Below are 23,267 nucleotides of genomic sequence, written 5' to 3' on the forward strand. Positions count from 1 at the left end.
CTCCCCACCGACCAATCAGAGGGCGCGCGGTCACCCGGCGCTGCCCAATGGCGCAGCTCTTCCGGGTACGGTAACGCCGTGAGGGCCGAGAGAAATGTTCCCGGAGTTTGTTCGCCGTCACCCCCCACCTGTGCGCCGCGGGTGACGTCACGCCGCCGCGTGCTGCCACGCGTGACGTCACGCAGCCCCTGCAGAGCGCGGGTGGGTGGCACCGGCGGGGGCGGCTGCGACACGGGCTGAGGGGAGGGGGGGTGAGGCGGGCCCCAGCCGGAGGGAGAGGCCTGAGGGTCCTGGCTGTGCTGAGGGAGAGGGGATTTCTGGGGGGAAAAAGTGAATTTCTGGGGAGAAAAGTGGATTTCTGGGGAGAAAAAGTGAATTTCTGGGGAGAAAAGGGAATTTCTGGGGGGGAAAAGTGAATTTCTGGGGAGAAAAGTGAATTTCTGGGGAGAAAAGGGGATTTCTGGGGAGAAAAGGGGATTTCTGGGGAGAAAAAGTGAATTTCTGGGGAGAAAAATTGAATTTCTGTGGGGAAAAGGTGAATTTCTGTGGGGAAAAAGGGGATTTCTGGGGAGAAAAGTGAACTTCTGGGGGGGGGAAAGTGAACTTCTGGGGGGGAAAAGTGAACTTCTGGGGGGAAAAAGGGGATTTCTGGGGAGAAAAAGGGGATTTCTGGTTTTCCTGAGGGAGAAACCAGTTTATGAGTTTTTCCAGAGGGAAATGGAAATTTCTGGTTTTCCTGAAGGAGAGGCTGGTTTCTGAATTTCCTAAAGGAAAGCGGAATTTCTGGTTTTGCTGAAGGAGAAGCCGGTTCTGGATTTCCTGAGGGAAAAGGGAATTACTAATTTTCCAGAGGAAAAAAGGAAATTTCACATTTTCCTGAGGGAAAAGGGAAATGTCTGGATTTCCAAAGGGAGCGACTGGTTTCTGGTTTTCCTGAGGAAAAGGGAATTTCTGGAGGGGAGTCGGGTTCCTGCTTTTCCTGACAGAAAAGGAAATTTCTGGTTTTCCTGGGGGAGAAGCCCCTTCCTGGTTTTCCTAAGGAAAAAGAACTTAATTTTCCCTTGGAAATTTCAGTTTTTCCAGAGGGAGAGCCCAGTTTCTGAGTTTTTCCTGCAGGAAAAGGCAATTTCTTTTCTTTTTTTTCCAGTGGGAAACGCTCTCTAGTTCCCTCTGGGTCTTTACCTCAGAGTCAAGCTGCTAGGAAGCATGTGAGTATGGGACAAAGCTTCGAGTTATCTCTTTGTCTTCAAACTAGCAGTGGACTATTTTGATTTGAAGGCAGAAAGAAACATTCAAGATAAGTAGAAATACTTTTAGGCTTTGTGAGTAGGGCAGCACTGGCCAAGAGACTGTCTTCAAACAGGCTTCAGAGCTTTTTTTAAAAGGTTTGTCAGAAGAATGAGGAGTGAAAATGAAGCAAGTCTCCTTCAGATAGCGTGTGTGGTGTGAACGAAGCAGTAATGCCTCATATCTGGACATGGCATTTAGTGCCCTGGTCTAGTTGCCATGGTGGTGTCAGGGCAATGGTTGGACTCGATGATCCCAGAGGGCTCTTCCAACCTCATTGATTCTGGGATTCTGTGATATCTTTCAGATTTTGTCATCCAAGGTAATGAGTTACTGATTCAGGAGTCAAGTTAATTAGCTCAGAGTTGGAGGAGGATCTGGGTGTGTTGTACCATGTGTTCTAGGTGCCACAACAACCCCGAGCAGCCGTCGGTTGTCTTTAAGGACGTGCTGCTGCTTTATTTTGATGTATTTCACGAAGCTGCTCAAAAAGCAAAATAATGTTAGAGCGTGTAACACGGCACAGCTCACAGAATGGGTTGAGAGCAGCCCTGAGGAGAAGGACTTAGGGGTGATGGGTGACGAGAAGCTCACCATGAGCCGGCAACGTGCGCTGGCAGCCCAGAAAGCCAACGGTGTCCTGGGCTGCATCCCCAGCAGCGTGGCCAGCAGGTCAGGGAGGGGATTCTGCCCCTCTGCTCCGCTCTTGGGAGACCCCCCCTGCAGTGCTGCGTCCAGCTCTGGGGCCCAACAGAAGAAGGACACGGAGCTGTTGGAGAGAGTCCAGAGGAGGCCACGGAGATGCTCAGAGGGCTGGAGCACCTCTGCTCTGGAGACAGGCTGAGAGAGCTGGGGCTGTTCAGCCTGGAGAAGAGGAGGCTCCGGGGAGACCTTCTAGCACCTTCCAGTGCCTGAAGGGGCTACAGGAAAGCTGAAGAGGGGCTTTTGACAAGGGCATGGAGTGACAGGACAAGGGGGAACGGTTTTAAACTGAAAGAGGGGAGATTTAGATGAGATATTGGGAAGAAATTCTTTGCTGTGAGGGTGGTGAGACACTGGCCCAGGTTGCCCAGAGAAGCTGTGGCTGCCCCCTCCCTGGCAGTGTTCAAGGCCAGGTTGGATGGGGCTTGGAGCAACGTGGTCTAGTGGAAGGTGTCCCTGCCCGTGGCAGGGGGTTGGAACTAGATGATCTTTAAGGTCCCTTCCAACCCAAACCAGTCTATGATATGATTCTATGATTCCTTGCCAGGGGACTTAAGGGGACAACTGTTGTCCCACGGAAGGCTGGTTAAGTGGCTTTCTGGGCTCTTGGCAGTGCAGAGAGGACACACCGAGCTTGTGCGTGGTCCGGAGCGGTAACCTCAGTGAGGCTGCAGACAGTTTTTCTTCTCTATCCAGCTCCACTCTCTGAGAAACAACCCTCTTGTTCGGCATCACTCCTCCATCATGTTTAAAGACTAAAACTGGGCTCAAAACCCTCTATTTTGTAAACTGTGCTGAGTGGCATGAGGATGAAAAAGATGGGCTCAATCAATCAATGAGGTTGGAAGAGCCCTCTGGGCTCATCGAGTCCAACCATTGCCCTGACACCACCATGGCAACTAGACCAGGGCACTAAGTGCCATGGCCAGTCTTGTCTTAAACCCCTCCAGAGATGGTGACTCCACCACCTCCCTGGGCAGCCCCTTCCAATGGCTAATGACCCTTGCTGAGAAGAAATGCTTCCTGATGTCCAACCTGACCCTCCCCTGGCGCAGCTTGAGGCTGTGTCCTCTTGCCCTATCGCTGGTTGCCTGGGAGAAGAGGCCGAGGGTTGCTTGTACTGACTGTTGGCTGAGAACAGTTGTGTGCTTGAGCACCCAAAGATATAATGATGTTCTGTGTCGCTGCTCAGTTAGTTTGTAAGTAGCTCCTGGGTCTGCTCTGAGTGGTAAAAGGGTTTGGGTGAACAGTTCAGCTACGAGCAGTAGACCCTAATGTGCACCCTCCCATCTTCTGTATTGTGTTACATCACCATAATATTAAGTATAAATTAAATGAAAAAGAAAAAAGAAAAGAGGGTTGGACTTTATGACCTGTAAAGGTCCCTTCCAAGCCAAACTATTCTAAGGGAAAAGGAAATTTCTGGTTTTCCTGAGAGAGAGGCTGGTTTCTGCTTTCCTAAGGGAAAAGGTCGGTTCTGTTTATCCTCACCCAGGGAGCAGCCGTTGCATTCACACAGTTTGAAACCATAATCCTGATTTTTGCCTCTTTCTTCCAGATCTATAGCCATGATGGAAGGGGAGAAGCCGAAGCCGCTCCAGCGGCTGGTGCAGGAGGGAAGGCTGGACCTCCTCCGGGACGAGCTGCGGCCGGACGATGCGCCGAGCCCATCGGTGCGGAACCAGCGCTACGGGCGCGCGGAGGACACGCTGCTGCACCACGCTGCCCGGTACGGGCACCGGGACGTCCTCGCCTACCTCGTAGAGGTGCTGGGGATGGATGTTGAGGCGTTCAATAGCGACTACAAAAGGCCCCTCCACGAAGCGGCCTCCATGGGCCATGGGGAGTGTGTCTCCTACCTCCTGGAGAGAGGCGCAAGTGTAGACTGCTTGAAAAAGGGTGACTGGTAGGTCACTGGCTTGCTTTGCCGTGGGTCGGAGCGATACCTGGAAGGGGTTTGGATGCAGAAGGTGGGAATGCGACTGCAGGAGATGTCATTTGGAATCATGGAATCACAGACTGGTTTGGGTTGGAAGGGACCTTAAAGATCATTTAGTTCCACCCCCCTGCCACAGGCAGGGACACCTTCCACCAGACCAGGTTGCTCCAAGCCCCATCCAACCTGCCCTTGAACACTGCCAGGGAGGGGGCAGCCACAGCTTCTCTGGGCAACCTGGGCCAGGGTCTCACCACCCTCGCAGCAAAGAATTTCTTCCTAATATCTAATCTAAATCTCCCCACTTTCAGTTTAAAACCATTCCCCCTCATCCTGACGCTGCTTGCCCTTGTAAAAAGCCCCTCTCCAGCTTTCCTGTAGCCCCTTCAGGCACTGGAAGGTGCTAGAAGGTCCCCCCAGAGCCTTCTCTTCTCCAGGCTGAACAGCCCCAACTCTCTCAGCCTGTCTCCAGAGCAGAGGGGCTCCAGCCCTCTGAGCATCTCCGTGGCCTCCTCTGGACTCTCTCCAACAGCTCCATGTCCTCCTTCTGTTGGGGCCCCAGAGCTGGACGCAGCACTGCAGGGGGGGTCTCACGAGAGCGGAGCAGAGGGGCAGAATCCCCTCCCTCGCCCTGCTGGCCACGCTGCTGGGGATGCAGCCCAGGACACGGGTGGCTTTCTGGGCTAAATTCCAGCCCTGTCACTGACTTCCCCCCATTGATTGTAGGAGTTGTAAATTACTGCTTCATTAGCAGATCCAGTTTGAAAGCTTTCATCTGCAGCTACTTGTTTCTCCCCGCTCCTCTGTTTGATGGGAATCAGTGATACTGATGCACATTTTTGTGTCCTGGTCCTCAGAAACTGAAATAAGAACATAATAAGTTTTACTCCTGTTTCCCTCCAGCAAACAGAGCCTTTTAGGTCAGGTTTGCTACTGGTATAACAGCAACAGCCTCAACAACCCAAGAAACAACTGATTTCTTCAGGGCTTTTGTTTGCCACGTGGGTAACACATAAGCAAATGACGAGGGAATGAGAACTGGGAATAGAGAAGAAAGCCTAATGCACAAACAAGCAGCAGGCCTGATTGATGTCAAATTCTCCTCTGGAGGAGGGATATTTCTGTGTACCACCTTGCAAAAGAAAGCAAAGATTCTCCCCAACCCACAAATTAAAGCACGGGGAGGTCGTTTTGAAGCTGAACTCACATAAATACAAAGGCAGCGTCCCAGTCCTTGCGTTGTGCTGACATCAGGGGGAGCAGAGGGAGGCAGGGATCTCATGAGCTGTGTGCAGACACGTGTGCAAGCCTGGTGTTGTGTGATAGGCCTGCAGTACCCTTCCATCCACGGATTAAAAACGGGGAGCTATGTGCTTGCCCCAGCCCTGGACAAAGTCTCATGTGCATTGAAAATATACGTTGATCTGAGGGACTGTATAGAAACGGAGCTGCAGGAAACACGGAGCTCCAGGCTCAGCTCTGCCTCATCATCCTCGGCACTGGTGAGGCTGCACCTTGAATCCTGTGTCCAGTTCTGGGCCCTGCACTTCAAGGAAGATGTTGAGGTGGTGGAGCGAGTCCAGAGGAGGGCGACCAAGCTGGGGAAGGGTCTGGAGGGTCTGACCTCCGAGGAACATCTGAGGGAGCTGGGGGTGTTTAGCCTGGAGAAGAGGAGGCTCAGAGGTGACCTTAGTGCAGTCTACAACTACCTGAAGGGAGGTTGTAGTGAAGTGGGAGTCGGCCTCTTCTCCCAGGCAACCAGCGCTAGGACAAGAGGACACAGCCTCAAGCTTGGCCAGGGAAGGTTCAGGTTGGACATGAGGAAGCATTTCTTCTCAGCAAGGGTCATTAGCCATTGGAAGGGGCTGCCCAGGGAGGTGGTGGAGTCACCATCTCTGGAGGGGTTTAAGAAAAGCCTGGACATGGCACTTAGTGCCATGGTCTAGTTGCCATGGTGGTGTCAGGGCAATGGTTGGACTCGATGATCCCAGAGGGCTCTTCCAACCTGGTTGATTCTGTGATTCTGTCTGTGGTTTTCTGGCTGCAGCCACAGCTGCCTGTCTGGGGTGAGAAGCACTGATGGTAACAGCTCTGTCTCAACAGTCCCTAGAAGTCCAGACCCCGTATTACCTGCATGAAAAACCAGTGCTGTAAAACCTCACGGGTGCATACGCAGCACATGATGAGCCTCAGCCAAAGCATCCAAATGCAAGTGAGACAATAAATTTAGCCTTGGGCTTGGAGAAGGTCTTTGCCTTTAGCCAGCAAAGTTTCCTGCTACCTCAGAATGGTTTTAGCACATCAGTTTTCCCTCTGGCTAGCTTACCACAGCTGGCACTGAGCTGCTGTGTCTTATTAGACAGGGTAGTTGGTGCCACAGACAGCTTTAAATCATGCTTCAAGCTCAGATCACAGAATCACAGAATGGTTAAGGGTTGGAAGGGCCCTCTGGAGATCATCTACTCCAACTCCCTGCCCAAGCAGGGTCACCCAGAGCACGTCGCACAGGGTCACGTCCAGGCGGGTTTGAATATCTCCAGAGAAGGAGACTCCCCCCTCCCTGGGCAGCCTGTGCCAGGGCTCTGGCACCCTCACAGCAAAGAAGTTCCTCCTCATATTCAGATGGAACTTCCCATGTTTCAGCTTGTGCCCATTGCCCCTTGTCCTGTCACTGGGCACCACTGAGAAGAGTCTGGTCCCCTCCTCTTGACACCCACCCCTAAGTTATCTGTGAGCATTGATAAGATCCCCTCTCAGTCTGCTCTTCTCCAGCTGAACAGCCCCAGCTCTCTCAGCCTCTCCTCGCAGCAGAGATGCTCCAGCCCTCTGACCATCTCCGTACCCCTCTGCTGGACTCTCTCCAGTAGCTCCTGGTCTTTCTTGAACTGGGGGGCCCAGAACTAGACACAGTTACTCCAGGTGTGGCCTCACCAGGGCCGTGTAGAGGGGGAGGAGAACCTCCCTTGACCTGCTGCCCACACTCTTCCTAATGCACCCCAGGATACCATTGGCCTTCCTGGCCCCAAGGGCACATCATTGGCTCATGGGGAACTTGTTGTCCCCCAGAACCCCCAGGTCCTTCTCTGCAGAGCTGCTCTCCAGTAGATCACCCCCAGCCTGTCCTGGTGCATGGGGTTATTCCTCCCCAGGTGCAGGACCCTACACTTGCCTTTGTTGAACTCCATGAGGTTCCTCTCCCCCAGCTCTCCAGCCTGGCCAGGTCTCGCTGAATGGCAGCACGGCCTGCTGGAGTATCGGCCACTCCTCCCAGTTTGGTGTCACCAGCAAACTGGCTGAGGGTACAGATGTTAGAAGAAAAGCTGTCAGGCTTGTACAGCTCTGTCTCTCTGCCTCATCTTTCTCTTAGGACTCCCCTAATGATGGCTTGCACCAGGCACAACTTGGAGGTGATCAAAGCTCTCGTGGAGCACGGAGCCAACCCGCTGCTGAAGAACAAGGACGGCTGGAATTGCTTCCACATTGCGAGCAGGGAGGGCCATCCCCAGGTCCTCCAGTACCTGCTGGCCGTGTCCCCAGACAGCTGGGACACAGAGAGCACGATAAGGAGAACTCCTCTGCACACAGCAGGTAAAAGAGGGTCCTGTTGCCACCAGATGGGTTGGAAGAGAAGAGTGAGAGTGGGCTGAGGTGGCAGCGGAGAACAGAAAGGGGCTGTTTTTTCAGTTCATGTTTGGTTTGGAGAAGCAAAGGGTGACCTATCTTGATAGAAAACCACGGGGAAATGGTTAAATATTAATTTATTGAAATTAAATGAAAAGAAGTTAGTGGTGGGCACTGTTGGGAGCTCACCTCTCTGAACGTCCATCTGCTAACAGTGTCCTGCTACGTCTTTGGAGAGTTTCACCTCAGGACAGACACTCAGTTGCTTTCAGATAAATAAACAGCAAGAATTAGGCTTAATATTTCTTAATGATGTGCCAAAGACTGAGCTTGTGGGGTTGGAAGATGCTCAGTTCCTATTGCATTGGATTTTGCCTGAGCTTTAAGCATGTTTTTGTGGTTGATAACAGTTATGTGCCCTTGGCAGTGGTGGATCTGCGCCAGGAGCACTCACAGTCACCCTCTGACTCTGGCCTCCTTGGACCAGGGTGTTCATTTCCACCTCTGCTCACCTCTTTGCCTCCCTATGACAGATCACAGAATCAACCAGGTTGGAAGAGCCCTCTGGGATCATCGAGTCCAACCATTGCCCTGACACCACCATGTCAACTAGACCATGGCACTAAGTGCCATGTCCAGGCTTGGTGGGGAGCAGAAGGACACAGCTGGACGGTGACCCAGAGGCAGTCTGGATTTGGTTTCTGGCTTTCTGACTCTTTCTTCCTTCAGGTGGGGGAGTGATTCATTTTAATGTATGAACGATGCACAAGGCGTGCCTCAGATAAATCCTCTGAGCCTTAAGAAGCTGAATGGCCCAAAAATCTGTTCATGCAGAAAGAATCATAGAATCACAAAACGGTTTGGGTGGGAAGGGACCTTAAAGCCCATCTAGTTCCAGCCCCCTGCCACGGGCAGGGACACCTTCCACCAGACCAAGTTGCTCCAAGCCCCATCCAACCTGGCCTTGAACACTGCCAGGGAGGAGGCAGCCACAGCTTCTCTGGGCAACCTGGGCCAGTGTCTCGCCACCCTCACAGCAAAGAATTTCTTCTTAAGATCTCATCTCAATCTTCCCTCTTTCAGTTTAAAACCGTTCCGCCTCGTCCTGTCACTCCATGCCCTTGTAAAAAGTCACTCTCCAGCTTTCCTGTAGCCCCTTCAGGTACTGGAAGGTGCTAGAAGGTCTCCCCGGAGCCTTCTCTTCTCCAGGCTGAACAGCCCCAACTCTCTCAGCCTGTCTCCAGAGCAGAGGGGCTCCAGCCCTCTGAGCATCTTCGTGGCCTCCTCTGGACTCGCTCCAACAGCTCCATGTCCTTCTTCTGTTGGGGCCCCAGAGCTGGACGCAGCACTGCAGGGGGGGTCTCACGAGAGCAGAGCAGAGGGGCAGAATCCCCTCCCTCGGCCTGCTGGCCACGCTGCTGGGGATGCAGAGATCATCATTCTTTTGCATGATGAAGAGAGAGGTGTGTGACACCGAGTCGGGGTGACATTGTGGGCAGGCTCAGGGCTGGAAGGTGGTGGCTGAGCTGAATCAGAAACATCCCCCATCCCTGAGTGGAGATGTGTAGCAGGGCTTGGTGGTGTCACAGCAGGGGAGATGAGCATGGGGAGCCACTGCTCAAAGCTGTCGTTACCTAAACTCATTTCCCAGAGAATTTAATAGGGATTGACTCTCTGGAGAGACCCGAGGTGTCGTGAGGAGACCCCCGCTGTGCTGTAATTCATCTCTTGGGTACGTTGCTCCTTGGCTGTCACTCCTCTGTCCCTCAGTAGCTGCCTGTCCACTGCACTGTGCTCATCAGCAGTGACAGTCCCAGCCTAGGGGCAATGGCTGTGCCTTAGTCCTTGTGCTTGACCTGGGAGTGAAAAATAGCTGATGAGTTGTTTGATGTTTCAGGCTGGGCTGTGAGGAGCAGGTTGTCTGGAGGAGAAGTGGCTGATCCTCGTTGACTTGTGCCTTCTCCTGTCCCTGCTCCATCCCAGCTCTTGTGTTCCTTTGTCTGGGCTCGCAGCCCCCTCTCAGCCCTCTCCCCGCAGAGAGGTGGACGTTGGGTCGGGATCTGGGGATTGAGGATCTGGGGACAGGGTCAGGAGCAGGGTGAGGACTGTCCTGAGGTAAAGGGGTGCTTTTGAACTTGAGCTTCAAGTCTCCTCCCTGCCTCATATCTCTTGGGATATGGGGGTACAGACAGCGACAGTGGGATCCAGCGCCTGGTTCTCACTGCTTCACAGCGGCGTCTCCACCTCTGTGTTGCCTCCAGTGTTTGACTTACCCTGTGGCAAAGGCATCAGCTCATGATTTGGGTGGATTTCTGGTCATTTTACTGATCCAGGTTAGACCCTGGACCACACGTTGGCGGAGCAGCAGCTGGTGTGGGAGTGACTGGGCAGTGGGAAGGGCTGGAGCTCCTTAAACCCTTTCCCCCCCAGTGTAATTTTAACCCAGGATGATGCTGGGGGCTGCTGCTTGATGGATCACAGAATCAATGAGGTTGGAAGAGCCTTCTGGGCTCATCGAGTCCAACCATTGCCCTGACACCACCATGTCAACTAGACCATGGCACTTAGTGCCATGGTGCTGGTGCCAGCATCCCCACGCACACCAGCATTTAGCCCAGTTACCCAGACACAGCTCCTGAGGTGGTGAGGGACCGGAGATGATGCTGGAGCTGCCGGGGTAAATCATGTCAAGACCAACCTCCATCTCAACGAGTTGACATCCCAAGGGTGTGGATGTGAGCACATTAACCCGTGACCGGTCCAGCTGGCTTCCTGGCACAGTTATCCCTGGATAGATAATGGGTAATTTTCCCCACCGTGCAATTTTTTTTCGGGTTGATTCCTCAAGCTTTGCTGCTTCATATATCCATAGCCTGAGGCAAGAGAGGGGGGGAGATGTAATTAGAGGAAGTGGAATGCAACAGTGGATCTGAGCTGCAGCTTTCTTGTGTCTCTGTTGCTGTTGAAGGATGTAATCGTGTTGCTTGGGGTGTTTTTTCTTCACATAGCTTAGTTTTTTTTTAAAGCCTTCATTTCCAAAATCCTTTTCTCTGCCTGTATTTACATCAGCTCAGGTGAAGGGATGATAAAAGAGCAGGAGCCAAGAGCAGGGAGGATGGGAACCTCTCCTTGGGCTTTCAAAGAGCATCTATTGTGCAGCTGCGTCAAGGTTATTGCTGGTAACACACGTTTGCCAGGGGCCCTTCTTCCATCTCGCAGCGTAAAGAGCCTGATTGTAGCAGCTCCGGGCTTGGTTTGATAGTTTTTTTTTTTCTTGAATGTATTTAATTTGTTTTGCAAAATGACCTGCAGAAAAAAAGCCAGATTGAGGCTGTCTGCACATTGCTGTGATATGATGTGTTTAAAAAAAAAACAAGAAGAGGGAGAATATTTCAGTGCACGATGTTCAAATCCTCCCCCACTGTTGTTGTTGCTCAGAGATGCTGTCTGGGTGAGGATGCTTCGTTAGGGTGATGAGATGGGAGCGCTGGGTGGTTTGAGTGGCTGAGGAGGGGTGGAAATGCCATCCAGCAAATGCTTTGTGTTCATTTTGCTTCTCGCAGATTTTACTTCAGGGATTAACAAATACTTGCAAGAAAAGATCTTTGTGGCAGCTTAATTACTCATGTACTCTGCAAACGGTGCCTGGACACACGCCTTTTCCGTGGTTTATCTGGTGTTTTCCTGTAGCATCAGGGGAAGGGAAGGCTTGAGATCTGGAGACAATGTTTTAATTAAAAAAAAATATCAAAAGCTTTGAATTTAAAGCCTCTTGGAACCCCTTCCCACATCACAGAATCAACCAGGTTGGAAGAGACCTCTTGGATCATCGAGTCCAACCGTGACCCATCACAGCATCGTGAGTAAGCTGTGATGGGGGAGAAACCTGATGATGCTTCACCGTAGGCAGAGAGTGGCACGAAAACATGAATTAACCCCACACTTCTCTCTCTCGCAGCGATGCACGGCTGTTTGGACGCTGTGGAGCTGCTCCTGGAGCGGTAAGCAGGCTTCCTCCCCGCACTGCCTCTGCCTCCCTGCTCTCCTCCACCTCCCGTCCACCCACCCCGACACAAAGGGCGTTTATGCCGAGCCCAGCTGCCCTGCATGCGATCCCGAGGCCGTCTCCGGATTTTTCCTGGCCAGTCAGGGGCCTTTGAGACAAGGACACTCTCGGGATGGGCTCCGACTTTGCTGTGACATAAGCCCTGGTTATATAACTCTGCTCTTTTTCTGTGCTGATTCACTCCCATTGCCTCTGATGTGTCTGAGGCCACACAATAACAAACAGTTTTTCTAGCAGCTTGGTCCTGGGTGCAGCTCCTCCAGTCTGGACTCAGCCTCCAGGCTTTATTTTCAGGCTGTGACTGCTGTGAAGTGGCTTTGAATCAGCCTGTGCCCAGTCATCCTGACCCTGTTACCTTCCTAACCATCACTGCCAGAGCTGGAACAGCTTTCCCTGGGCATCACAGCCGCTGCTAGCCACAGCTCCCGTTAGCCAGCTCATCCCAGCCTTCTTAATTCCTGTCCACGCCTGGCCCAGCATAAACCCTGTGATTCGAGCCAGGCTTTCAATTTTAATTCAGTCTTCTCTCATTTCAGTGGAGCTTTAACCTGAGCAAGTCCTGTGGGCTTTGATTTTTGGATGTGGTGGTGTTACATGAGGATGTGGTTTCCCCCTCTGCCAGTGCACACCTTATCCCTTCTAGAGATCCTCTGTTTGGGGGGCAAGGGAAATAGAAATGAGCTCTAGAGCCCTGGTTTCCCTGCAGCCTGAGCAAGCTGCACTGGCTGAGAACCAGATCTCTGACCCAAAAAAACCCAGCAGACCATACCCCAGGCCATAAAGCACCGAGACAGGTTTACACATGGTCTACAGGCAGGCTTTATATCTGCCTTTTCTGATGCCATCTGCTGATAGTCTCGTGCCCCACCAGTGCAAAGCAACTGGTGCAGTAAAGATTTTAGAGCTGCCAACAACTCTGCCCTGGCTTTTGTCTTCCCTCCCAGGTGCCAGTACCAACCTGACAGCAGAGACAGATGTGGAGTGACTCCCTTTATGGATGCTATCCAGAACGGGCACGTCAACATCGCCCACCTGCTCCTGGAAAAACACCAGGTAGGTGCCAAAAGCCTCACCTCCCTCCTCCAGGACCTGACCTAGAGCTGCCAGGACAAGCAATCCACATGTTCACCATAACCAGATTGTAAAGAAGCAAATTTCCAAATTTAAAAAAAAGCCAATTGTGAAAGAAGGCAAATTCCCCCTGGAGACGGGCAACATTTTGCTGAGTAAGGCCACCAGGACTCGGCTCACGGGGCAGAGCTCGTCCTGGCGCAGGGATATGTCCCTGTAGCTGGTGAAAGGGGATGGAGAGACAAGGCAGTGGCAGGAGGGGACAGGACTTGCCCAGCACTGCAGGGGTGGCTGTGTCGAAGCCAAGACCAGTGCTCAGGGGTGCTGGGGCTCAGCGTGGAGGCTCTCGTGGCAGCGCTGAGGGTGGATAACACGGAGGCGTCTGGCTGTGCTGGTGACAGCTCGTCTCTGGCCTCCCTCTCTCACGACAGCTGCTGCTCCCGTGTTGTCTCCCAGTAATCTCCAATTTCCTCCAACGTGCAAGGAGTAGTAGGGATGTCATTAGAGCCAATTGTGGGTAGTAGGAGCCAGACCACTGCATTATTTATTGACTGCTGAGCTGATGTTGGAGCTGTTGGAGCGAGTCCAGAGGAGGCCACGAAGATGCTCAGAGGGCTGGAGCACCTCTGCTATGGAGACAGGCTGAGAGAGCTGGGGCTGTTCAGCCTGGAGAAGAGAAGGCTCCGGGGAGACCTTCTAGCACCTTCCAGTACCTGAAGGGGCTACAGGAAAGCTGGAGAGGGACCTTTTACAAGGGCATGGAGTGACAGGACGAGGGGGAACGGTTTTAAACTGCAAGAGGGGAGATTGAGATGAGATCTGAGGAAGAAATTCTTTGCTGTGAGGGTGGTGAGACCCTGGCCCAGGTTGCCCAGAGCAGCTGTGGCTGCCCCCTCCCTGGCAGTGTTCAAGGCCACGTTGGATGGGGCTTGGAGCAACCTGGTCTGGTGGAAGGTGTCCCTGCCTGTGGCAGGGGGGTTGGAACTAGATGATCTTTAAGGTCCCTTCCAACCCAAACCATCCTGTGATTCTATGTGAGATGGTTGGAGCCCACCTAATGGCTGATTCTCGCAGAGGTGGGCTTGTGCCTCCCTTCTCACCTCCTTTGCCCTCGCTTTGCCTCTCCCCTGCATGAGCTTGGGTGTTCATCGGACACTGTGCCGAACCGGTGCAGCTCGCTGGCCTGGCAGAAAGCTAGCGTGGCCAAACCCGTAAATCTGTGCCACGCTGGCAGGTTGAACTGGCCAGCTGAGCCCCCAGCGTGGCACGGAGCGGGCCAGGGAATGTGGTACCGCACTTCTCCAGCTCACAGGCTTTGGACTTACTCAGCCATAACACGTAGCCTCACCCAGCAGAGATGGTTTGATGCCCAGGTTGTGTTTGAGTATGTAGGTGCTTGTTGACTTCAGGAGACATTCATGTGCTTGTCTTCGCTCATCTGGCCCTTACAGGATAAAACATTTGTGAAGCCATCATATGTGCTGCAGCTGAAGAGAGAGGGGGTGGGTGCTGCTTCTTTTGGTACTAGTTTTGCTTATCACTCAACAAGCTCAGCAGAGTGCTGGCTCTGGTCTGCAAATCATGGTGCTACCAACTGCATTGGTCCTGCTGGTGACCTCCCACGTGTTCACTGTCCTCACCATGGCTGTGGCAGGCAGACATGATTCTGCTTAGGATGGTGATTGTCCTTGAAGGTTTGGCCAAGCTGTTCATTGCTTTCCTTTTCCCTCCTCCCCCATTCCAGGCCTGTCCTACAGCCGTGGATGCGCTGGGTGCTCAGCCTCTGCACCGGGCAGCCGTCACAGCCCAGGATGAAGCCATCCAGTTCCTTGTCTCCGAGCTGGGTGTCGATGTCAATGAGAGAGTGACGACCCTCCAGCTCACAGCACTACACTATGCAGCCAAGGTTTGTCCCTGTTCCCAGGCTTCCTCTGCAAAGTCTCTGCCAGTTGGTGTGCTACAGGCAGGCCTGTAAACCAGACTGGTTTAGATGTTCACCACTGATGGAGGATTTGTCCCAACAGAAGAAGGACACGGAGCTGTTGGAGTGAGTCCAGAGGAGGCCACGAAGGTGATCTGAGGGCTGGAGCCCCTCTGCTATGGAGACAGGCTGAGAGAATTGGGGCTGTTCAGCCTGGAGAAGAGAAGGCTCCAGGGAGACCTTCTAGCACCTTCCAGTACCTGAAGGGGCTACAGGAAAGCTGGAGGGGGGCTTTTGACAAGGGCATGGAGTGACAGGACGAGGGGGAACGGTTTTAACCTGAAAGAGGGGAGATTGAGATGAGATCTGAGGAAGAAATTCTTTGGTGTGAGGGTGGTGAGACCCTGGCCCAGGTGGCCCAGAGAAGCTGTGGCTGCCCCCTCCCTGGCAGTGTTCAAGGCCAGGTTGGATGGGGCTTGGAGCAACCTGGTCTGGTGGAAGGTGTCCCTGCCTGTGGCAGGGGGGTTGGAACTAGATGATCTTTAAGGTCCCTTTCCAAACCAGTCTATGATTTACATTCCTAGCTCATCCTCTGTCACTGTCTGCTCCTGACCAGTCCCATACCCTGTTTAATGGTTTTTAGACTCTCATTAAGTGTGTCCAGCTGTCTGCAGAGTGGTGGTGGGTATCTGAATTGCTCTGCTCACCACTCTTCTCGTGGTTTGGATCCCGGCAGGTCAGTGGCCAATCTCCATGTCAGCAGCTTGCTGGACAGAAAACGGCTGCTGTGCTGTGAAACAGCCCCTGTTTGTCCCAGTAGGCCAGATTCTGGCCTGCCCGTGGCCAGATGTGAGAAAGGAGAGGTGGAAAGGTGGGGGGAGCTCCTGGACGCTTATCTGTGTCCTTCGCACAGGAGGTGTTTTGAATTCCAGGCAGTGAGAGTGGTTTGGGCTTTCTCCTCCTCCCACCTCACGCCTGTGTGGGAAGCAGGGCCTGGTGGGCTGCAGGTCCTGCAACACTCCCTGAGAGCGCAGAGCGGATCCCAAAAGCCTCACTGCTGACCAGGATCCCTTCTGGGATCCTGCTGCCTCCCCTTCTTTGCCAGGGGAGGTTCAGGTTGGACATTAGGAAGCATTTCTTCTCCGCAAGGGTCATTAGCCATTGGAAGGGGCTGCCCAGGGAGGTGGTGGAGTCACCATCTCTGGAGGTGTTTAAGAAAAGCCTGGACATGGCACTTAGTGCCATGGTGTAGTTGCCATGGTGGTGTCAGGGCAACGGTTGGACTCGATGAGCCCAGAGGGCTCTTCCAACCTGGTTGATTCTGTGTGATTCTGCTTGCTGCTGTCACGCTACGGTGTGCTGGCAGCCAGGGAAGGTCCATGCTCGGATCCCTGCGTGTTAAACCTCGTGAGTTTTAACATGCAGCGCTCAGAGCCCGGTCTAGACTTGTAGTGGGAACGAAGCAGCATCCCAGCGCCCTGCTCCTACAAAAGCATCAATGACACTTACTGGGAATGCTGGCAACAGTATTCTGCTCCAGCAGGACCCAGCAGTGGCATTTGCTGGCTCCCACAAAGGAGGCCTTTCTCCCAGCTTCCCTTCCTCATGCTCTGAGAAACCACGTTGAAAGCCCTTTTGGTTGCCAAGGGTACGTTTAACAGCAAGGCTTTTGGGGAATATAATGTGCCTTGGAGAAGCTCCCAGCTCTGTCTTGGCTGATTGGGGAGCGATTTGATGTGTTTCTCTTCCTTCCCAAGGCTCCGTGTCACTTTATATTTACAGCATCGTTTGTTTGGCTGGTGGGTTGGGTTTTTTTTTTATTTCCTTCCTTATTACTTCGCATTTATAAATACATGAAAATCAAATTACTCTTTCAACTCAATTTGCTGCCAAGGCTGTGGCAGCTAAAGCAGCTCCTGCCTTGCTGTCTTTGCCACTGAGAGGGGGGTGTGCGTGCAGCAGGGAGGTGGGAGCCTTGAGCAGGGGGGAGGATGCTACTGAGTTGTATGACAATGGGGGAAAAGAGTGGGTGGAGGGGACAAAAATAAGGGCCTTCCATTCTCATGCTGCACGACAAAGAGTAATTCATTGCATTGAAGAAGTAATTACAAAATCAGGCGTGTTATTTTTGTGAGAGAGGATTTATTTACGGAGAAGCTGGTGCAGGGAGGAGGGGTGTGAGGGCTGTGTTGCATTTTGCTCTGCAGCGTTTAAACTTGGCTACCAGCAGAGGAAAGATAAAGGGCACTGTGGGTCGTGGCAGTGTGTAAGTGTGGTGTTCTGCACCTTCTCACAGGGCATTACAAACAGTGGAGTAATCCTTTAGGAAGTGCCGGTGCCCGAGGGTGCCGCAGGCAGACGCGCAACGGTCCACATCAGCAACAGGTTCTGCGCTCTGAGCTGAAATACAGAATCACAGAATCAATCAGGTTGGAAGAGCCCTCTGGGATCATCGAGTCCAACCGTTGCCCTGACACCACCATGGCAACCAGACCAGGGCACTAAGTGCCATGTCCAGGCTTTTCTTAAACCCCTCCAGAGATGGTGACTCCACCACCTCCCTGGGCAGCCCCTTCCAATGGCTAATGACCCTTGCTGAAAATAAATTCTTCCTAATGTCCAACCTGAACCTCCCCTGGCAAAGCTTGAGGCTGTGTCCTCTTGTCCTATCGCTGGTTGCCTGGGAGAAGAGGCTGACTCCCACCCCACTACAACCTCCCTTCAGGTAGTTGTAGACTGCACTAAGGTCACCTCTGAGCCTCCTCTTCTCCAGGCTAAACACCCCCAGCTCCCTCAGCCGTTCCTCATAGGTCAGACCCTCCAGACCCTTCCCCAGCTTGGTCGCCCTCCTCTGGACTCGCTCCAACACCTCAACATCTTGAAGTGCGGGGCCCAGAACTGGACACAGGATTCAAGGTGCAGCCTCACCAGTTAGGGACAGACCACTTGCAGCCTCCTTTCTTTTCAGGCCTGTGTTATTTCTGCTAAATGCAAAGGGGAGGAATTGTGCAGAGCTGGTTCTGAATAAGTAATTGACGTGCCTGTGCTCCCCGCTGCAGGAAGGACACGTGCACACCATCCAGACGCTGCTGTCCCTCGGCGCTGATCTCCACGCAAAGGACGTGAAGAACCGTTCGGGTAAGGCTGCCGAGCTGTTTGTTCCCCCTCTGTATGACAGCGAGAGCTTCAGTGACAGGAGCCCAGCCTCCAGAGCAGCCTGCAGAGCGTGCAAGGAGGTGCCAGATGCACGTATGCAAAAGGCTCGTGGAGCAGCGTGACGTGAAGCTTGGGGTGTTTTTTGCAGCTTTCATTCACTGGGTCTCTTCTTGCTGGACTTTCTGATGTCTAATGGTGTGGTTGAGCCTGACCTGGGGCCTTTCCCTTGTGGGAAGAACAGAGATGCTAATTGGTGCTTCTCTTTACCCAGCTGCTTATTTTGCATGACGCTTTCAGGAGCTTAGTAGCTGTGATACCGCTGCCTTGCCATCAAATTTGGTTGAAACCAACCAATTTGAAACAGGGTGGGCAGACAAATACAACGACTGCACAAGCTCTTAAGCCTCAATTCCTTAGCAAACTGCCTAGGAATGGCTTGTGAGCAAATAAGAACAGAGAGCTTGACCGTAAATATAGTTGCTATAGTAATGCCAGTGAGTTGGCACTTCCAGCGTGAGAGTCTGAGGCATCTCTTGCATCAGCATCTCTCTCTCTCAAAAAAAAAGTAGATATAAATGGTTTCAGCCACTGCCAAAATTGGCAACTTACCCAGGTTTGCTTAATAACACGCATCAGCGGTGAGCATGAACAGTCTTGTATCTCTCTCGACCTCTCTCTCCACCCCCTCAGTGAGTAAATCAGAGCTCTGCTGAACCCATCCAACCCTGGGACGTTTGCAGTGGCTCCTCATGCCCGTTGGCTGCCCCGTTCCCTGGCACCTTTGCTGGGTTAGTGTCACTGCGTCCTGGGGAGCTTCTCACCCAGACTCCGCTCCTGCAGAGTATCCTGCGTGGATTATCACACGGCCTCTTCTCCTGGGCAACTAGCAATAGGACAAGAGGACACAGCCTCAAGCTTGGCCAGGGGAGGTTCAGGTTGGACAGTAGGAAGCATTTCTTCTCAGCAAGGGTCATTAGCCATTGGAACGGGCTGCCCAGGGAGGTGGTGGAGTCACCATCTCTGGAGGGGTTTAAGAAAAGCCTGGACATGGCCCTTAGTGCCCTGGTCTAGTTGCCATGGTGGTGTCAGGGCAACGGTTGGACTCGATGATCCCAGAGGGCTCTTCCAACCTGATTGATTTAGTGATTCTGTGATATGTTTGCAAACCTGGTTAGCTTTGGCTGAGCAGGTTAGTACCACTCGATGGATTGGAGGTACTAGTAACCTGAGAGAGGAAGATGAGGGTAATAGCTGGGGTAAGCTGGGATGATCATTTTTCTACCAGCATGGCTGGGTGTGGAAGAGGACGTGTCTGCTGCTTGGGTGAGTTTAGTCATCCCGTTGCTGCTGTAGACGTGCGTGGCTGCGGCAGCGGAGCCCTGCTGCGCCATCACGGGGCTGCTTGGCTGAGTGTTGCAGCTGGGAAAAGTCACAGAATCACAGAATCGTTTGGGTTGGAAAGGACCTTTGAGATCTTCGAGTCCAACCGCTAACCCAGCACTGCCAAGGCCACCACTAACCCATGTCCCTCAGCACCACATCTACACGGCTTTTAAAGCCCTCCAGAGATGGGGACTCCACCACTGCCCTGGGCAGCCTGTTCCAGTGCTTGACAACCCTCTCGGGGAAGAAATTGTCCTGATCTCCAATCTAAACCTCCCCTGGCACAACTTGAGGCCGTTTCCTCTCATCCTATCACTTGTTGCCTGGGAGAAGAGACCGACCCCCACCTCGCTACACCCTCCTCTCAGGCAGTTGTAGAGAGCGAGAAGGTCTCCCCTCAGCCTCCTTTTCTCCAGACTAAACCCCCCCAGGTCCCTCAGCCGCTCCTCATCACACTTGTGCTCCAGACCCTTCACCACCTTCGTTGCCCTTCTCTGGACTCGCTCCAGCACCTCAAGGTCTTTCTTGTCGTGAGGGGCCCAAAACTGCACCCAGGATTGGAGGTGCGGCCTCACCAGTGCCGAGCCCAGGGGGATGATCCCTGCCCTAGTCCTGCTGGCCACACTAGTGCTGATACAAGCCAGGATGCTGGTGGCCTTGGCCACCTGGGCACACTGCTGGCTCATATTCAGCCACCCATCAACCAACACCCCCAGGTCCTTTTCCACCAGGCACTTTCCAGCCACTCTTCCCCCAGCCTGCAGTGGTGCGTGGGGTTGTTGTGTTCCCTCTGCTGACTCGGGTTTCTTTCCCTGGGAATCCATGTTTGCAGCTGAAGCGGGCTGAGGCCGAAATCACGCGGCAATCTCAGCTCCTGCCTCGATATCTTCTTTCCCCCACAGCCCTGCACTCAGCGTGCGCTGGGCAGCAGGCGGCCGCTGCACGGACCCTGCTCCGCGCCGGGCTGCAGGACGCTCCGGATGGCACGGGCACGCTGGCACGACAGCTCGCCAGGAAGCCAGATGTCATCCAGGTTTTCCAGGAAACGAACGTCAGCACGTGAGACCAACTGGGAAAAAGGGAAACACGGTTCATTTCAGCGTGGTACGTTAGTTGTCACTTAATGACTGTTCAGATTTAGGCAAACACGTGTTTTAAATGATGGGATTTTTGGCCAAGGACTCAGCAGAGAAACTGAGCTTGACCCTTGGGAAATATGTTTAGGAGAAAACATATTTTAAATAGGATTCTCTCAAAAAATAATGGAGATGAAAAGCATATTTTAAATAGGATTATCTCAAAAAGATGATGGACATAATTGATCTGGGCTGTCACGTTCCCTTACTGATCCCATCCTTGTAAATTCATGGCTGCTTTTCTTTCACTTCCAAATTCCAGGGCTGAACTTCACCTCTTCTTGTGCAGCACCCAGCACGTCCAAACAGCTGAGGCCACAGCTCCCTGAAGTATAATCATCCAAGGAAGGTGCCCCATGGGCCACTGCTAGATGATCTCTGGGGTCCTGCGTGGCTTGAACCCACTGGAGCCTGCCTAGCTCTTGATGGGATGTTGCCATACGATGGACATCCTGAAGGAGAAGATACACCTGGATTGTTGATTTTTGTAGCCCTTAATGGACCTGCTCTCCACTAAACTCTGAAGTTGCTTGATGTGGCCACCTCTTTTGGTAGCTCCTGAGAGAGGCCGAGTGTGGTGCAGCATAAGCGAGCCCTTGGTGACTCTTCCTTCACCACGTTTGAGCTGCAGAGGACAAGTGCACAGAGTCTTCAAGCTACATCAACCTCCTCCATCCTTTTTGTGGCCCAAGCCTGATCCCAAAACCTGCTGAAATCCACACAAAGACCTCAACCTTGCGATGACATCAAGGGTCTTTGGATCAGACTGAAAAAAAGAGGTATTTGTTATTCCAGACAGCCTTGCTTGGCACTTCTCACCACCAATGAACTTCAGATAAAAAAAATCCTGCTCTTTGAAGTATGGCTTAATATTTAAGGTAGCCAGTAGGTCTCTAACAACCTGGAATACACGTGAAGGTAAGAGCTGCTGTAGCTGTTTGGTTTGTTTGGATGCAAATGGAATCATAAATTTGGTTTTGCATAGAAACACGGCGTGCCCCTGTCTGTGTGTAACGTCAAGATGTAAAAAAAACAACGTGATTCTGCAGTTTTGGTGATAGCAGATGTGAAAAATCAGGCCCATAACTGAGCGAGCGAGGTAGGTGTTGTGGTGCTCACGTCATGGTCTTAAACCCACGTGCTCCTGGGTGGGTTTAAGACCGTGCTGAGCTCTCTTTGAGCGAGAAACTCCCACCCTGCAGTCCCCGGAGCAGAGTTTGCCGTGGTGATCTTAAGGCAGAGCGACGACAGTGCCGTGCTCCTCTTGAGTTAAGCGTCCTTTACAGCAGGGTGAGGGCTTCCTCCCCTCTGCCGGCGCGTGTTGCACGAGGAGAGGTTCAGGTTGGACATGAGGAAGCATTTCTTCTCAGCAAGGGTCATTAGCCATTGGAAGGGGCTGCCCAGGGAGGTGGTGGAGTCACCATCTCTGGAGGGGTTTAAGAAAAGCCTGGACATGGCACTTAGTGCCCTGATCTAGTTGCCATGGTGGTGTCAGGGCAGTGGTTGGACTCGATGAGCCCAGAGGGCTCTTCCAACCTGATTGATTCTGTGATTCTGTGAGAGGCAGCGCGCTCGCCAAAATAATTTGGGGGGGCTGTGAGAGGGGGCTGATAGCTTGCAAGAGGGGGAGAAGCAGGGCTCGGGAGCATCTTGAGACTCTTCCGAATGTGCCTGCAAAGACCTGCTTTTTGCCAGGCTTCTCCTGTCTTCTTTCTCCATCTGTGAAGAAGATTCTTCTCCATCAGGGAGGAAAAATGAGTTGATGCTGGAAGGCGCTAATGGTCACAGAAGTCACAGAATCAATGAGGTTCAAGAGCCCTCTGGGATCATCAAGTCCAACCATTGCCCTGACACCACCATGTCAACTAGATGATGGCACTAAGTGCCATGTCCAGGCTTTTCTTAAACCCCTCCAGAGATGGTGACTCCACCACCTCCCTGGGCAGCCCCTTCCAATGGCTAATGACCCTTGCTGAGAAGAAATGCTTCCTAATGTCCAACCTGAACCTCCCCTGGCCAAGCTTGAGGCTGTGTCCTCTTGTCCTAGCGCTGGTTGCCTGGGAGAAGAGGCCGACTCCCACTCCACTACAACCTCCCTTCAGGTAGCTGTAGACTGCAATAAAGTCACCTCTGAGCCTCCTCTTCTCCAGGCTAAACACCCCCAGCTCCCTCAGCCGTTCCTCGTAGGTCAGACCCTCCAGACCCTTCACCAGCTTGGTCACCCTCCTCTGGACTCGCTCCAACACCTCAACATCTTTCTTGAAGTGCGGGGCTCAGAACTGGACACAGTATTCCCACTTCTCATGATTTTAGCAGGCCATGAAATAGGTGTTTCCCCCTAATATTTCCATTAACGAGCTCAAATTACTTGTAGTCTAAGCTGTTATGAGAAAACAAGTGAGAATCTTTCCATATGCCTCTCTCTAGCTCTCCTGGCCATGGCAAACACCTTGAAAACATAAAAGGGAATTTGCATTTATTTTGAAGGTGCTTTCTGATTTCTGAAGGCTTCTGGACAGTAGCAGACGGCGTGTGTGCCAACCCCCGTCGTGTCCCTGGCAGACGTCTCATGTGGAGACACGGTGCGGGTGCCTGGTCCCCGGGGAGCGAGCCCGGGAGCCGGGCTCTGTGCCACACGGCGCTGGAGGCAGCTTGGAGCAGAGCCCGGCAGCTCGGATACGGCTTCGACGCTGACCTGTTACACCACCTCTTCCACCCTTGGCACCGGTGCTTGCTGGTCCTGCAGCCACAGAGGAGAAGACCTAGTGCCTTCATCTTGTAGGACATGGCTGAGATGGTCAGGGTGAGTAGAAGTGTCTGGATAGGTAGGAAATAATGTTGCAATGCTGTCAGAGCTCGCTGGGAGACCTTAGAGAATCACAGAATCACAGGATGGTTTGGGTTGGAAGGGACCTTAAAGACCAGTTAGTTCCAACCTCCTGCCACGGGCAGGGACACCTTCCACCAGACCAGGTTGCTCCAAGCCCC

The 23,267-nt window shown here is 52.8% G+C and overlaps 1 protein-coding gene across 3 annotated transcripts; it reads left to right on the plus strand.

Moving 5' to 3' along the window:
• The first annotated feature begins 86 nt into the window (after positions 1 to 86).
• Positions 87 to 21,267, plus strand: ANKRD16 (ankyrin repeat domain 16). 3 transcript variants are annotated; one of them, XM_068401856.1, is made up of 10 exons: positions 87 to 201; positions 1,148 to 1,208; positions 3,548 to 3,895; positions 7,293 to 7,513; positions 11,505 to 11,547; positions 12,557 to 12,665; positions 14,428 to 14,589; positions 17,664 to 17,742; positions 20,046 to 20,247; positions 20,542 to 21,267. In XM_068401856.1, the coding sequence occupies exons 3-9, from the start codon at positions 3,558 to 3,560 to the stop codon at positions 20,204 to 20,206; spliced, it is 1,113 nt and encodes a 370-aa protein (XP_068257957.1). In that variant the 5' UTR covers positions 87 to 201; positions 1,148 to 1,208; positions 3,548 to 3,557; the 3' UTR covers positions 20,207 to 20,247; positions 20,542 to 21,267. The 3 variants fall into 3 exon arrangements, with proteins under 3 accessions (XP_068257957.1, XP_068257956.1, XP_068257958.1); XM_068401855.1 differs by lacking the exon at positions 1,148 to 1,208; XM_068401857.1 differs by lacking the exon at positions 1,148 to 1,208 and having other exon boundaries at positions 3,548 to 3,718.
• Positions 21,268 to 23,267: the final 2,000 nt, after the last annotated feature.

Source organism: Nyctibius grandis, chromosome 5 (assembly GCF_013368605.1).
Source record: "Nyctibius grandis isolate bNycGra1 chromosome 5, bNycGra1.pri, whole genome shotgun sequence".
In the NCBI taxonomy this organism is placed as follows: domain Eukaryota; kingdom Metazoa; phylum Chordata; class Aves; order Nyctibiiformes; family Nyctibiidae; genus Nyctibius; species Nyctibius grandis.